This window comes from Arachis duranensis, chromosome 8 (assembly GCF_000817695.3).
Source record: "Arachis duranensis cultivar V14167 chromosome 8, aradu.V14167.gnm2.J7QH, whole genome shotgun sequence".
Lineage (NCBI taxonomy): Eukaryota > Viridiplantae > Streptophyta > Magnoliopsida > Fabales > Fabaceae > Arachis > Arachis duranensis.
Genome location: NC_029779.3, coordinates 27,299,752 through 27,314,031, shown reverse-complemented (window position 1 = coordinate 27,314,031; position 14,280 = coordinate 27,299,752). Strand labels below are relative to the sequence as shown.

The 14,280-nt window shown below is 33.9% G+C and overlaps 1 protein-coding gene across 4 annotated transcripts; it reads left to right on the top strand.

Annotated features, from left to right (window-relative positions):
* The first annotated feature begins 2,253 nt into the window (after positions 1–2,253).
* Positions 2,254–8,492, top strand: LOC107461750 (BEL1-like homeodomain protein 9). Of its 4 annotated transcripts, XM_052252478.1 has the most exons (6): positions 2,254–2,638; positions 3,065–3,363; positions 3,634–5,199; positions 6,890–7,296; positions 7,433–7,493; positions 7,764–8,492. In XM_052252478.1, exons 3-6 carry the CDS (start codon positions 3,694–3,696, stop codon positions 8,313–8,315), a joined length of 2,526 nt encoding a protein of 841 aa, XP_052108438.1. In that variant the 5' UTR covers positions 2,254–2,638; positions 3,065–3,363; positions 3,634–3,693; the 3' UTR covers positions 8,316–8,492. The 4 variants fall into 4 exon arrangements, with proteins under 4 accessions (XP_052108438.1, XP_015935790.1, XP_052108439.1 ...); XM_016080304.3 differs by lacking the exon at positions 3,065–3,363; XM_052252479.1 differs by lacking the exon at positions 2,254–2,638 and having other exon boundaries at positions 2,812–3,363; positions 3,675–5,199.
* Positions 8,493–14,280: the final 5,788 nt, after the last annotated feature.

Genomic DNA, 14,280 nt, shown 5'->3' with positions numbered 1-14,280 from the left:
GGTTTAAAAAAAAAAAAACAAACATAATTTTTAAGCACAAACCTAGTTCATTAAAAAAAAACTCATGTATACAGATAGATATATACATATATTAAACCCAGTTATATTTTGTTAGGCAGTATCAAGTCCTTTATAAATCAGAGACAATAATGCAACCTAGTATTGCCTGAAAAGGGCAACACATTGGAAAATACCAGGGTTGGCAATGACAGCAACGTAACGAATGGAAATTGCAAAAAGCTTATGAACAAGTTTGGCAGGAATATGTATCATGTACAATCTAGTATTAAAAAACTTTATGATTACTATTTTTCTTAAAGTTGCTATTTAGTGTACGTGCATACACATCTTAATCTAATTAAGGAACATTCATACTTTTTTCGAAATTAAGAAAAGGAAACTAAAAAGAGGTTGGGAGGGAGAGGGAACTGGAGATAACGTCACCTGTGGATTGTACTGAGTTTTGAAAGAAAGAGTGAGAGTTATGGGGCTTCGAACCCAACACCAACACCAACACCAGCAACCATATCTTTTGCTTAACGGCAGTGATAATTCTCCATTTACCGATACACGATACAATTGAAACTTGAAAGAAAAGCCTGTTCTCTTCTTCACACTAAATTCCTAGCTACCTCATAAAGCCTGACACTTCTCCTTTATTCTCTTTCTCTTCTTCTTTCTCAATCTTCCCCCCACCCCACATATCATTCTTTTTATTTTTTAAATTTATTATTAATTTAAGTTTATAATACTAGTTACCCTATAAATTTACTTCCTCCCTCGCAGCAGTATCTTAATTATTTGTCACAGTCACACAACACAACATTATGTCAGCACCTGTTGTTCTAGATTTTCTTAGCTTCCCATTAATGGCCTCACTCCAAGCAATCCCCTCCTTGCATAAATTTCTCCTTTAATGGCATTATAAAGATTTTATTTTCTAAAAATAATTAATAGTATTATTATTCTTTGTTTATTTACTAATACTTTTAATTACGAGATATTATTAATTGAGAGCGTTGTGTTATATATACTCCAAACTTGACAATCTAAATTAACAGGCTGCATAATTTTCATTAGTTTTACCTTACTAATCTAGCTAGAGCGCCAGACACCGAGTCATCCATATATTGTTTTAGTATTTTAATTATTTTAACTATTAATTTCAATTAATATATATTATATATTTTTTTATAATTTATATAACAGAATATCGTGTGTTCCGATACCCTTAAAACTCTTCCTATTAATTAAGCTGTTGAGTAGTTGAGTGTTGATCCATGTACGTACATGTATATGCATGTGCGTTGATCCATGTTGATGGAGGAGCGAGGGTTGTCATCGCAGAATTAGTGTCATAAAATACAGCAGATTGAATAGTGTGAGTGACCCACATGGTCCAAACATTAAGTTGACCTCTGATCAGATAATTACGTTACGTGGCATAAAATGATGAGTTAGTAGCGGTGGTTATAACTTATAACCATCATTACTTTTTCGTTGATAAGATGTTGTAGCCTTGTAGGGTAGGTAATTAAGTACAATTCGTTAGTAATTTAAGTAATTATTAATAATGCAGTAATGGGATTAACGAGGTAATTAAGTGGGGATATATAGATAGTACATTAGTACAGACAGAGAGCAGGAGGCAGGGAACAGCAACATCACTGGCACTGCCACTGAATATGTATATGGATTGTTTGAAATGAATAACACTACCACACACCACAGACAGCTGTACCCACTCAACTTTAATTTTCTTATTACCTTGCTTCGCCTTGCGGACCATCTCACGGCATTTCTGTATTTAACTATTTATATCATCAAACCTAACTAATTAAAATTTATTTTATTTAATATTTATTAATTATTATAATAATTAAATTAAATTAAATAAATTTTAATTATTTTTTATTAATATTTTTTGTTATTAAATATTTTCATAATTTTAATATTTATTTTCTGGTAAAGTCCGTAAAAACAATTAATTAATAAATACCATTAAATAAACTATCATGTCAGAAAATAAGACAAAATTTGGTCACAGCTCTATTTATTCCGGTAATATTAAGGGGTAATAATTAAACTTTTTTAAAATTTAATATTTATAATTATGTATTTGTTATTTTGTTATATCTAAAAAAATGGATGAGTAAACAATAATAATAATAATAATGAGAAAACAAACACAGCAATAAATTAAAGCAATATGAAGAGAACAAACTAAAACAGAATCTCAAAAGCACAGAGCTTCTGGGAGTAGAAGAAGCTGAGGGAGAAACGCAAGTGAAGGAAGGGTCCACACTCGTTGAATATTGAGCACATGGAATTTCTTCTCAGCTTATGTTCCTGTAATTAATAAGCATTAGTTAATTAATCATGTATTAAGTCTGGAACTGCAACTTTACGTCAATTTAAGCGTGAAAGTGTGAAAGGGTAAAGAAGGGGGCCATGATAATGATTGTTGACTTGTGGTGTATGTTAGAGAGATAGCAGTTTCTTCTTCCTCCTCCTCCTCCTCCTTCTTCTTCTTCTTCTTCTTCTTCTTCTTCTTCTTCTTCTTCTTCTCAGCACCTGAATTCTAAGACGCTGTGTGCCTCCATCACCAACTTCATATAATAGCTTACAATAAGAGAAGGTAATATCAAAATGACCTAAAACTCCCTCTTCTCACAGGTTTCCACTACGCTAGCTCCATAATCAACTTCACGTTTTCCTTTCTTCCCTTCAAACCTGCTACTACTATTATATTATTGATTATAATATTTATTTATTATTAATATAATTATTTTTTACTTATTATTTTATATTATTTCCTTTTCTGTGTCGTTTCGGGCTTCATGGCTCTGCGTCGTTTTCCCTCTAGTTTCCACGCACGTACCTGTGGTCTTTCTTCTTCTTCGTCTTCATTTTTTTCCAGCTTCACCGCATGTATTACAAAGATTCCTCCACTTTTACTCTAAACTCTCGAACTAACTTTACTTTTTTAGTTTCAATTTCAAAACAAACGAGAAAATAAGCCTTCTTTTGAGGTTTTTATATAGATATATATTATTTTGGCTAGATTTGGTGACTAGATCTCGAACTAGGGTTTCAGTAGGTCGTCGTTGTGATACTCATCAAACGTATGATAATTAAGGGAGCCTTGGGCGCTTCTAGTTGGGTAGTAGTGGAAGTTGTTCTTCAATGATGTTGATTCAATCATTGTTATTGCCGACAAAAGCGGATTGGGACATTGCACTGTTTGGTGGGGGGTGAAAAAAAGAAAAGCATCATCACCATCATCATGTTGGAGCTGTTTTGTGATTTTTGTATTTGATGTAGGAAGTGAGAATTATTTGAGAAAGAAAAAAAGCTCTATAGGTGAGAGAACATAGAATAACGTAACCCAGTAGTTTTTTCTTCGCTCTCAATTTTTTAATTTTATTTTTGTTTTATTTATGATGGTAGTTCCTCTCTTGTCATCTTTCTCTATTGAGTTTAGACTCTACAGTTCAACGTAATAATAACTCTTGTTCGGTTCAGAATTTATTTTATTTCTGAAATTATACTGAGGATGTGTATTTAATTTGTTTGTTGTTTTCTTTTAAAAAAGATGTTATTTAATTTGCCATATAATATTAAGTGATGCAGGGTGAAAGGACTTAAAGTGTATATGGTTTTTTGGATGGTAGTGAAACTTGGTGGGTTGGAATGAGTGGTTTAAGGCCTGATCATCAGTCTCCTCATCATGTAGCACAGCAAATTCGGCGTGATAAATTGAGAGTCCAGAACATTTCTCACCATCCACAATCACAGGATTTCCCCAACAATTTGGAACAATTCAACTTGGATCTTCTTCAAGTAAGGAATGTTAGAAATGCACACAACATGCTTGATGATGAGCCTCACCCACCACCACCAGGTGTTTATTCATCACAAGTGTCCAATTTCTTATCAACGCCTTTGAACCCTTTGGAGTATCACGAACTAGCTACTGTTGCAGCAGCTGAACAACCTAGTAGTAGTTGCAGTAGGGTAATGATGCATCAAAGTGAACTGCGCAGTTTGGGGAATTGGAGAAGCAGTGCTAACAGTAATCAAGGGTGTGATTGGTTTGTAAATTATGCATCAGGAAGCAGTTCTATGGCTAATAATGAAAGCAATAATCCCAACACTACTACTCATTTGGCTACTGAGATGAATAATGTGTCTTATAACCAGCACTATGAGAAGCCTAGTTGTTACAATGAATTCACAGATGTAATTGCTAATAGAGAAATTCAGAAGCAATTGGGAGGAGGAGTACTTCATCATCCTTCTTCTTCATCATCGTTGTCGCCTTTTTATCAGAATACTTTGCAGGATATTGTCAAGTCCGCTTCTATAAGTGCGCAAGGATCAGACAACATGGCCTTATTGATGCAGCAACCTGGCCATGGAATTTGGGTTGGAGATGGTAGTGGACTTGACCTTCATCCAAGCTATGGAAACCAACCGAATCAATTTCGTTGCGCCGGTGGTAATCCTTGGACGAATCGAACAGTTGACAACGCCCTTCGATGGAATAGTAGTCCACTTGGTTTCATAGACAAGAAGGATGATGAACACTCTGGACGACCTCTAATGAGCAATTCGAATCCTCAGAGCTTGTCTTTATCACTGTCATCAAATTCACAATCAAAGACTTCTGTGTCTCAATTTGAGCAAGTGTCTGCATCTGATGATCTTCAATGTAAGGATCCTCAGTACATGAAGTATGTAAGAGCTTTCATGAAGCCATCTATAGTTTCAAGAGATTCTGGGAAATCACCTCAAGATCCAGTGGGGGTGCCTTCAAGCACTAGCTATAGGAATGTAGGTCCCCTTGGCCCTTTCACTGGTTATGCTACTATTCTCAAGAGCTCAAGGTTCTTGAAATCAGCACAACAGTTATTGGATGAGTTCTGCCGTATATCTAGTCCAAGATTTTCAAAATCACGTGATGTCACACAAAGGTTATCTGGAGAAGCTAGTGCTTCTACTTCTACTGATGTTATCACTGTCGATAATCAAACTGAGGCTGCAGCAAAAGAAGGTAGCAATTCAGGTTCTTCATCTTCTATGTTCCATGGTGCAAATGAGAATAAAGCAGATTGGGGAACCGGGAGTGGTTCTTGTCTATCTCCTCGGCCAGATTACCAACAAAAGAAGGCAAGGCTCCTTTTCATGCAAGAGGAGGTTGGTTTTCCCTCGCTCTATCATGATTAACCTGCTTTTATATGATTTACTTTCCTATATTTTTCATTTGGGCATATTGTCTGTCAAAAATGGAAAAAAGGCCTCTTGCTTTTACTGCACTATCTGCCATATAGCATTTAACAAATATTGAATTTGGGGGGAGCATAATTGCATCCTTTTTCTTAATATCTGATTCAATTTATCTTACTTTATCTCAGTTTTTTTTTTCATGATTTTCTGTCTTGGTTTACAGTTGCATCATTTTGTTCCTCCCTTGTGGAATATAAAGGGGTGTTCCTTTCTATGGTCGTATTAATATGATGTTTCTTGTTGAATTGTGGCTCTTGTCTTGTCTTTTTTAAATATATAAATAGATAAATAATGTGCCAAAGACTACCATTATTCGATCCTTGGCAAATTTGATGTAGAAGAATGAAAGAGGAAACCGGTAACGTCCAATAATCCTAACAATGAATTGGTTTTATTATATGTTATTATCGTGCTCTGGTGTATGTATTTGATGTTATAAACTAAACTAATTATCCTTGGTTATAGATTCTTAGTGCAGAGACTAATTGTGTTCTATAAAATGTTCATTATTCAACCATTTGTGGGTGTTCCAATGTTCGCTTCCTTATTCCATTGGATTCTTCTCCCTTTCTTTTAGTTAGATGTCAAAATCATATTTTGTAAATTTTCGTAGTGAAAATTTGTTTGATTTAGTACTTATTTGTTTTAAAGTTTGGCAGTTCAATGGAATCTCTCTGCATGTTGACAAAAAACAATATAGAAATCATAAAATATGAATTATTGGTGTATCATTTTTTTTAGTGGTTAATTCTTAACCTCTCTTTGTATATTATTAACCTAGAGATTCTGGATATGATGTAAATAATTGTTCCAAACAAGAAATTAAATTAGCTCCTTACTCGTTATGGAATTGGCTGTATAACTTTCTAAGAGCTATTCCTTATCTTGACGGACATCATGATTGTAGCGTTTTTGGACGGATGTCTTTAGTACTTCTATTCTTTAATACTTGAAAAATGTGTTTTTAGTAAAGTTACTCATTTCATGAATCTTTCATTCTCCCCAATAAATTACATTCCCTATAAAAATATAAATAAAATGTGTCACTAACTGATAAACTCAGTGATGTGCATTTAATTTGTGGATTATTTCCATGTATCAACATTCAGCTACGGGTCTTTTTGTATGCCCAAGTTGATGTATTCGAGTAAATAATCCTGTTCTTGGCACAAAGATTCAGAAGAAAAATTCTTTTATGTTGTTTTTAGCCTGGACCCTATTCTATGTCGTTCTTGCATCATTGGCAAATTTGGTATGTAATGTTTTAAGGTTCTAGTCATGATCGGCTTTGGGTTAATGCAGTTATGAAGTTATTTTGTTGCTAATCTTGGCGAGTATTTGCCATTAGTTCCTGAAATTTTATTATTCTATCTACTATCTAGAGGTCCAAAGAGTAAGAAATAGAACATGGCCCTAAGTGCTTAGTTTCTTTCATATTTGTTACAATCTTACAATGTTGCTTTATTAGGCATGCGGCAGTTCCTTGATAGTCACGATATTTGTTTGTAATGAATGATTCTTGGGTTATGCTAATGTTAGACTTCACAAATGCTTTATCCAAGAATATGACACTGTTGCATTATTGGGCCATGTATGATAGGTTACAAGGAGATACAGGCAGTACCATCAACAAATGCAGATGGTTGTTTCATCCTTTGAGTCAGTAGCAGGTCTTAGTTCCGCCACTCCTTACATCTCCTTGGCTCTTAAGTCGGTATCGAGGCACTTCAAGTGCCTCAAAAATTCCATCTCAGATCAGCTCAAACATATAAGTGAAGTGTTGGGAGAGGATTTCTCAGTACCAAGAACCAGTACTTGTGGTAAAGATGACACCACTAGCATGGGAAGATTAAGTTGCATGGACCAAAGCTTTCAAAAGAACAAATCTGGGAGGGGTGGCACTGGCCTTGTTGAACCCCAGCAACATGTCTGGAGGCCCCAAAGAGGCTTGCCGGAACATTCTGTGGCAATTCTCAAAGCATGGTTGTTTGAGCATTTTCTTCACCCGTATGTTCCTCTTTCTTTCTCTGTTTCTTTCCTTTGACTCTTCTTCCATGTATTAGAAAAAGAAATAAAAGGAGATTGAATTTTTGGTACAGTTTTTTATTATTTATTTACTTTTCTTGTTTGAATTTCATTTCAGTTACCCCACAGACACTGATAAACACATGTTGGCAACACAAACAGGTCTTTCGCGAAACCAGGTGGGGGATTATTCCTTTCAAATTCATCATTTTGTCTGTTGGTCCTTTTATTCAGTTCGTTGAATTTGTAATCTACAATGTTCATATGGTAGCTTTAAACAGTGTCATAAAGTATGCATTTTTATTTTCATATTTTCATCCCATGCAAGGGAATGGGACCAGTCAGTATAAATACTTTACTATGTAGCGAAGAATGAGTACAAGAAACATTTCTCTTTAGTTTTTACTAACCCTAGACGCTCTAAATATGTAACAAACTGATTAATGTAGGTGTCGAATTGGTTCATAAATGCTCGAGTCCGAGTGTGGAAGCCAATGGTTGAGGAAATACACATGCTTGAAACAAAAGGCACAACAGGTGCCAACAAGAACAACAACAACAATCACCCTGGTACTGAAAATGAGAGAGCTTGTGTTAATGAAGATGGTTCCAGCAGCCAACAGCATAGAGTAATAGAGGGGACTCAAAGCAAGTTCGACATGCATTCTTTGATTCCTGAGAACCAACAGCAGTCTCATCAGTGTATGGAACTTGAAATGGAGTCAACAACCAATGAAGAACAATGGAGCCAAGAGAAGAGGTCTAAATTGGAATGTGAGATGAGTTCAACAAGCATGGATGAAGGGTCACTGATGATGGGTTTTATGCCATATAGCAGGCGTGATCATCAGGTTGGTGGGCTTGGATCTGTGTCACTAACATTGGGTCTAAGGCATGGTGTTGAAGCTGTTGTGCAAAACCAACAGCAGCAACAACAGTTACAAGAGGAGCAGCTTAGGCGTCACTTTGGAGGACACATGATCCATGATTTTGTGGGCTGATTTTAATTATCTTAATTACATCAATATATTATTATTATTATTGTAACCAATTAACAAGTTGAGATATTAATTAGAACACACCCTTGGCTATTATTGTTGTCACGTGTTAGTGATATGACAAAGGAAAATTTGTTACCACCATTACAATTTGCTTGAAAAGGAAAGGGGGGTGCTTTATATGGGAATTGTAGAGAATGTGTTTGGTGTTGTCATGTTCTTTCATTCTTTTTTTTTTTTTCATGTTAACATCCAATCATTCTGATATGGGAGTTTGTGGGCTAAAACTTGGAAGTACTAGTGACATTTGTGATGTGGTTAGTACTGTTTGAGAAGGATGGCTTCCAAGTCCAAAAAAAAAAAGAAGGATGGCTTTGAAGGCAACAGATGCTTCTGGATACATGTTAAGAACAATTTTTCTTGTATCACTAAGCTTTTTTTTTTCATATACATAATCAAGTTGATGTTTTTTGTCATGTTATTGTGTAGGTGTTTACTAAGCTATAATGATAAATTTATAGGTATTGGTACCATAAAAATATAAACAAATAAAAATATATGAGATTATACGTAACATTTATTTTTTAAAAAAAATATTATATTATTATTTTTATTCAAATATCCTTATAATTAATTAATAGATGACAAATATATTTTTTTTTTATTAACTTTTACAAAATGACTTAAACATCTTTGTTTTTATATTTGGCAAAGTTACACTTTTAGATTTAACAAATATTAAAATTCAATTATCATCATAGCGAATCAAACATATATTGTGTATAAAATTATTAGAGATATAACTATTAATGTTGCTTTCTCTTATCAACTTAAGTTTTTGCGATGAGTGATTTTATAACATGGTATCAGAATTTTATGTTCGATTGTCTGAATAACCATTAATGTTGTTTTCTCTTATCAATTTAAACTTTTAAAATGAGTGGTAAAACCATCTCCAGTAGGATACTCATCCCAGTTCCTATTTATGGCCCATTTGTCATAAAAAAATAACTTCACATCAATTTTTATACTATAAACAATGAATAAGAACTCAAAATATCTTTTTCTTTTTCATTAGGAGTAACTAACTTTAGTCCCTATTGTGGTCTCACTTAATTAATTAATTAAAATAATTAAAATTAATATAATTACTATTTTTTATAATAATATTAAAATTTATAAANTAAACTAATTTGTAAAATTAAGTAACAGACATATAAAGAATATGTAATATTTATATTTTAATTTAGGGTTAACCCTTTAATTTATTTATATGTAACATTTTTTAATTCACTTATATGAAATATGCAACGGTTATAATATATATGTATATAACACAATGATCATTTTATATATATTTTAATTTTTTTTATTAATATTCTACGTATCAAATATTTGTTGGGTTGTGAAAGTTCTTTTGAATAAGAATTTTTTTTCATCGATTCATATGAAGAAATTCACTAGAGTTCATACTCCAACGGACAAAAGTCTTCTTATATTAGCATTGGAGTTGCTCTAATGTTAGAAATTTACCATGTAAAGAAATGTGAGATTCGTAACAGTTATTAACACTAACTTTTTTGAGAAATAGTGGCAAAATCAGCGTCGAATCATATGATACCAATCTGACAGTACATTAGATGTTTTTGTTAGCACGGCGTGTCACATTATATGTATGGGTACAAATCATATAACAGATGGGAATAATTTTGTACTCATCCTGAACAGAGAAATTACTTGCTTTTCCAAGTGACAATGCGGAGTGTAGCGATACCACGTTGCCATTATTGTTTTATGCACAATATAAACCAAGGTTCTGAAAACCGGTTCGAACCGGCCGGTCGAACCGGTTGAACCGTGAACCGTTGCCATATACGGTTCGGATAGAAGTCAAAACCGCCAATTTTAAAAACCGATAATGAATCGTCGAATCGGCCGGGAACCGGTCGGTCGAACCGAACCGTGACCCGGCTGGTTTTTAAAATGTGTTAAAAACGGCTGCGTTTTTTGTTGCTGAACGTGAACCCTAATAGGCTAATACCCCTCTCCTCTCTAGTCTCCACTCTCCACTCTCCACTCTCCACTGACGGGAAGAAGCGGAACGCGAAGCAGCACTCACCTAGACTGCTAGACCTCAAGCTTCTGGCGCAACTTCCGTCCAGCCACCGCCGCCGTCGCAAATTTCGTGCAGCCAGCTCTGTTTGCACAGCCACTTTCTGTCGCGCTTCTAGCTCTGTTTGATCTTCGAAAATTGGAACCACCGCCAGCACCACTTTCCGTCACGAGTCAGCTCTGTTCCACACTTCCACCCAGTCAGCCACTATCTTGCCTCTTGCCAGCCACTGTCCCGGCCAGCTCTGCTTTTTCCAGGCTTCCAGCTTCTAACCCTAGGTATAAATTTGTTCTCTGTGTTTTTTAATTTTTGAATCTGCTGTTTTATTTTTAAACCTTCCAAGCTGCTGTTTTAGTGTTTTTTAATTTTTGAATCTGCTGTTTTTGAAATTTTGTTGATAGATTTATTGATTTTAGGATTTAGGGTGATTATTTGTTGCTATTTTTTAATTTTTATGCTCTGTGTTTGCTTCCATATATTTTCTTTGATAGTATTTTCCCCATTATAAATTCTGGTTTTGAGTCAAAACTTTACATTTGTTTCGTCTGTAGTTTGATTTAAGATCAAATTAGATCTGATCTGATAATCTGATCCTATTAAGTTCAAACTATTCGTGTGGATTTTTGGTGTAGAATTGTTGGTTACCTGTTTGAAGTGTGTATTTCTTGTGATTGGATCTGTTTTGAACTGCATTGTGATTTTATGCTGCATTAGGTGCTGATAGTTCATCTTGGGTGTAGTTTTGGGATCATTTACTTGTTAATTATCCGACTTTCAGTTTGGTAAGAATCTTCTTGTACAAATTTGTATCTTTCTTTAGGTTCCTTATAGGTTTATTTGTAACAAATTTATATAAATTTCGGATCATTTTGAATGTGTTTGTTGGCGCAATTGTAAGAAGTATACTGAAATTTTGGTTTCAATTTCAGTATCTCAAAGTCTTCTGGTTTGGAGTTTTTGTACTATTGTACACAAAACCAAACTCATGATAAATTAGTTGTTTCTTTGCAGGTGCCAGTTTGTATTAGTTCTATTGAAGAATTTGCTTGTTTTCTTGTTTTGAACTGGACTGATTCCATAGTTCTTGCTTACTGATTACTGATTACTGATTATTGAACTGATTCCATAGTTCCTGCTTTGTGTACTGAACTGGATTTTGTTGTTTGTTGCTTTGTGCATGCAATTATCCACATGAGAACATAACATTCAAGATAGATGAGAGTAGCAGCAACCCTAATTACTTGGCATTTGTGATTTGGTACCAACAGGGAATTAGAGACATAACTGCTGTCCAGCTTTGTGAGGTATACTATATATATACACATTCTCCTACTTCTAAATTATTCTGCTAAATCAAGCAATTATCATCAAGAGTAGTTGAAATTTGAGTCTTCAACATCTTACACTAATGCTACTATCCTATGTAATGAAATAGTGGTTATTGTTGTGACTCAAAAAATTATTTTTCATCATATATATTGCATTGGAATCACTAAATAGACTATTAAACTAAAGGCGTTAAACTGTTGACTAAAAGTGTTAGCTAATATGAATTAAAATTGTTGACTCCTAGACTTTTTTCATTGTGGATGGTACTAGCAGCTAGTATTATTGATCATACATATAACTATTATGCAGACTGAGAATTTTGAGTGCAAGCTGCTAGATCGGAGCCATGGTGCAGTGTGGAGTAGCACCTGCGGCATTGATAGTTGATTAGTTGATTAGTGTTCATGAGAGCATGCATGTTCAATAACCATTATAGAGTTTCTATATCACTTGCTTATTTGTTGTCTGCATATGTTGTAAACTTGTAATATGAAATGAAATTTTGACAAGAGACAACTTCTTTGGATGTTTGGTGCCATTGATTTATATGGCTCTATTTGGTGATGTCCATTTTAGATGCATGAACAGGAACCTTGGATGGTATTTTTCCGCAGAATGTATTTATATTTTTTTTATTTTATTATAAAACGGTTTTTTCGGTTCAATTACGGTCGAACCGATTGAACCTATAAACCAATAAACCAGTAGCTAGAGTAGTTCGATGACCGATTCGGCTTTCAGAACCTTGGTATACAATCATAAAAAAGAGAGAAAATTATTTTTATTATTGTGTGTAAATTACATCTGACAATGCTTTTATTTTCAACTCTTATTAATTTAATTAGATTCATCTTTAAAAAGGTGATTCCTTCAATTAACCATCCAAATTATAAATAGGTATCCATGTATTTATTCTTATCACGATACTCCCCTTGAATGTTTATTTAGAATTTTTACTTTGTTAAAATTTTATTAAAGAAAAATTTGATGGAAAAAAAACTTTAGTAAAAAAAAAGAGTACAATATCCTTTGTGATGAGAATGCCTCATTAAAAATCTTGTCAAGAAAAACTCATTAGGGATAAAAACCTGACCAAGGAAAAAACAATATAGTCTCTCCCTCTTGTCGACATTATTTAATATCTCGGAATCGGTGCAATCCAATCTGATATACCAATCTTTCAAAGGAGAATTTTGGGAGTGACTTTGTAAATAAATCTGCCAGATTATCACTTGAGCAGATCTGTTGGACATCAATTGTTCCTTGATTTTGAAGATCATAAGTGAAGAAAAATTTAGGAGAAATATGCTTCGTTCTGTCACCTTTAATGTATCCACCCTTAAGTGGAGCAACGCATGCTGTATTATTTTCAAACAGGACAGTTGGAGCTATCTTATGATCAATTAGTCCATATGATGATAGAATATATTGGATCAAACTCCTAAGGCAAAAACACTCGCGACTAGCTTCATGTATCGCTAGTATTTCAGCATGATTAGAGGATGTTGCTACTATCGTCTGATTTGTGGACCTTCAGGATATAGATGTATCACTATATGTCAATAGGTATCTTGTTTGAGATATCCCTTTATGTGGATCAGACAAATATCCAGCATCTGCATAGCCAATTAATTGTGACTTGGATTCATATAGATAAAACAAATCCATATCAACTGTTCCTTGAAGATATCGAAAAATTTGTTTGATTCCATTCCAATGTCTTCTGGTTGGAGAGGAACTATACTTTGCTAGTAAATTCACCGCAAATGATATGTCAGGTCATGTATTATTAGCAAGATACATTAGCGTTTCAATGACACTAAGATATGGTACTTCAGGACCAATGATATCTTCATTTTCTTCTTTAAGACGGAATTGATCCTTTTCCACATCCAAAGACCTTACAATCATTAGGGTACTTAGTGGATCTGACTTATCAATATAAAATCTCTTCAAAAAAAAATTTCATGTATGTTGTTTGATGAATAAAGATCCTATTTTTTGTATGTTCGATCTACAGACCGAGACAAAATTTAGTCTTTCCAAGATCTTTCATCTCAAACTCCTCTTGTAGAACTTTTATAATTGTTGGAATCTCTTCAGGGATTCCAATGATATTTAAATCATTAACGTACACAGTAATTATAATGAATCCAGATGTAGATTTCTTTATGAAAACACATGGACAGATATCATCATTCTTGAATTCGTTTTTTGCCAGATACTCAGTAAGACGATTATACCACATTAGTCTAGATTGCTTTAGACTATATAAAGATCTTTGCAATTTAACTGAGTATAACCCCTGCGAATATTTATTGGATGGTTTAGACATCTTTAGTCATTCAGGGACTTTCATATAGATTATCACAATCTAATGATCCGTATAAATAAGCTGTTACCACATTCATTAAATACATATGCAATTTATGGTATGCGGATAAACTGACCAAATAACGCAACGTTATTGCATTCACTACAGGAGAATATGTTTCTTCATAATCTATAAGGGCCTTTGTGAAAAAT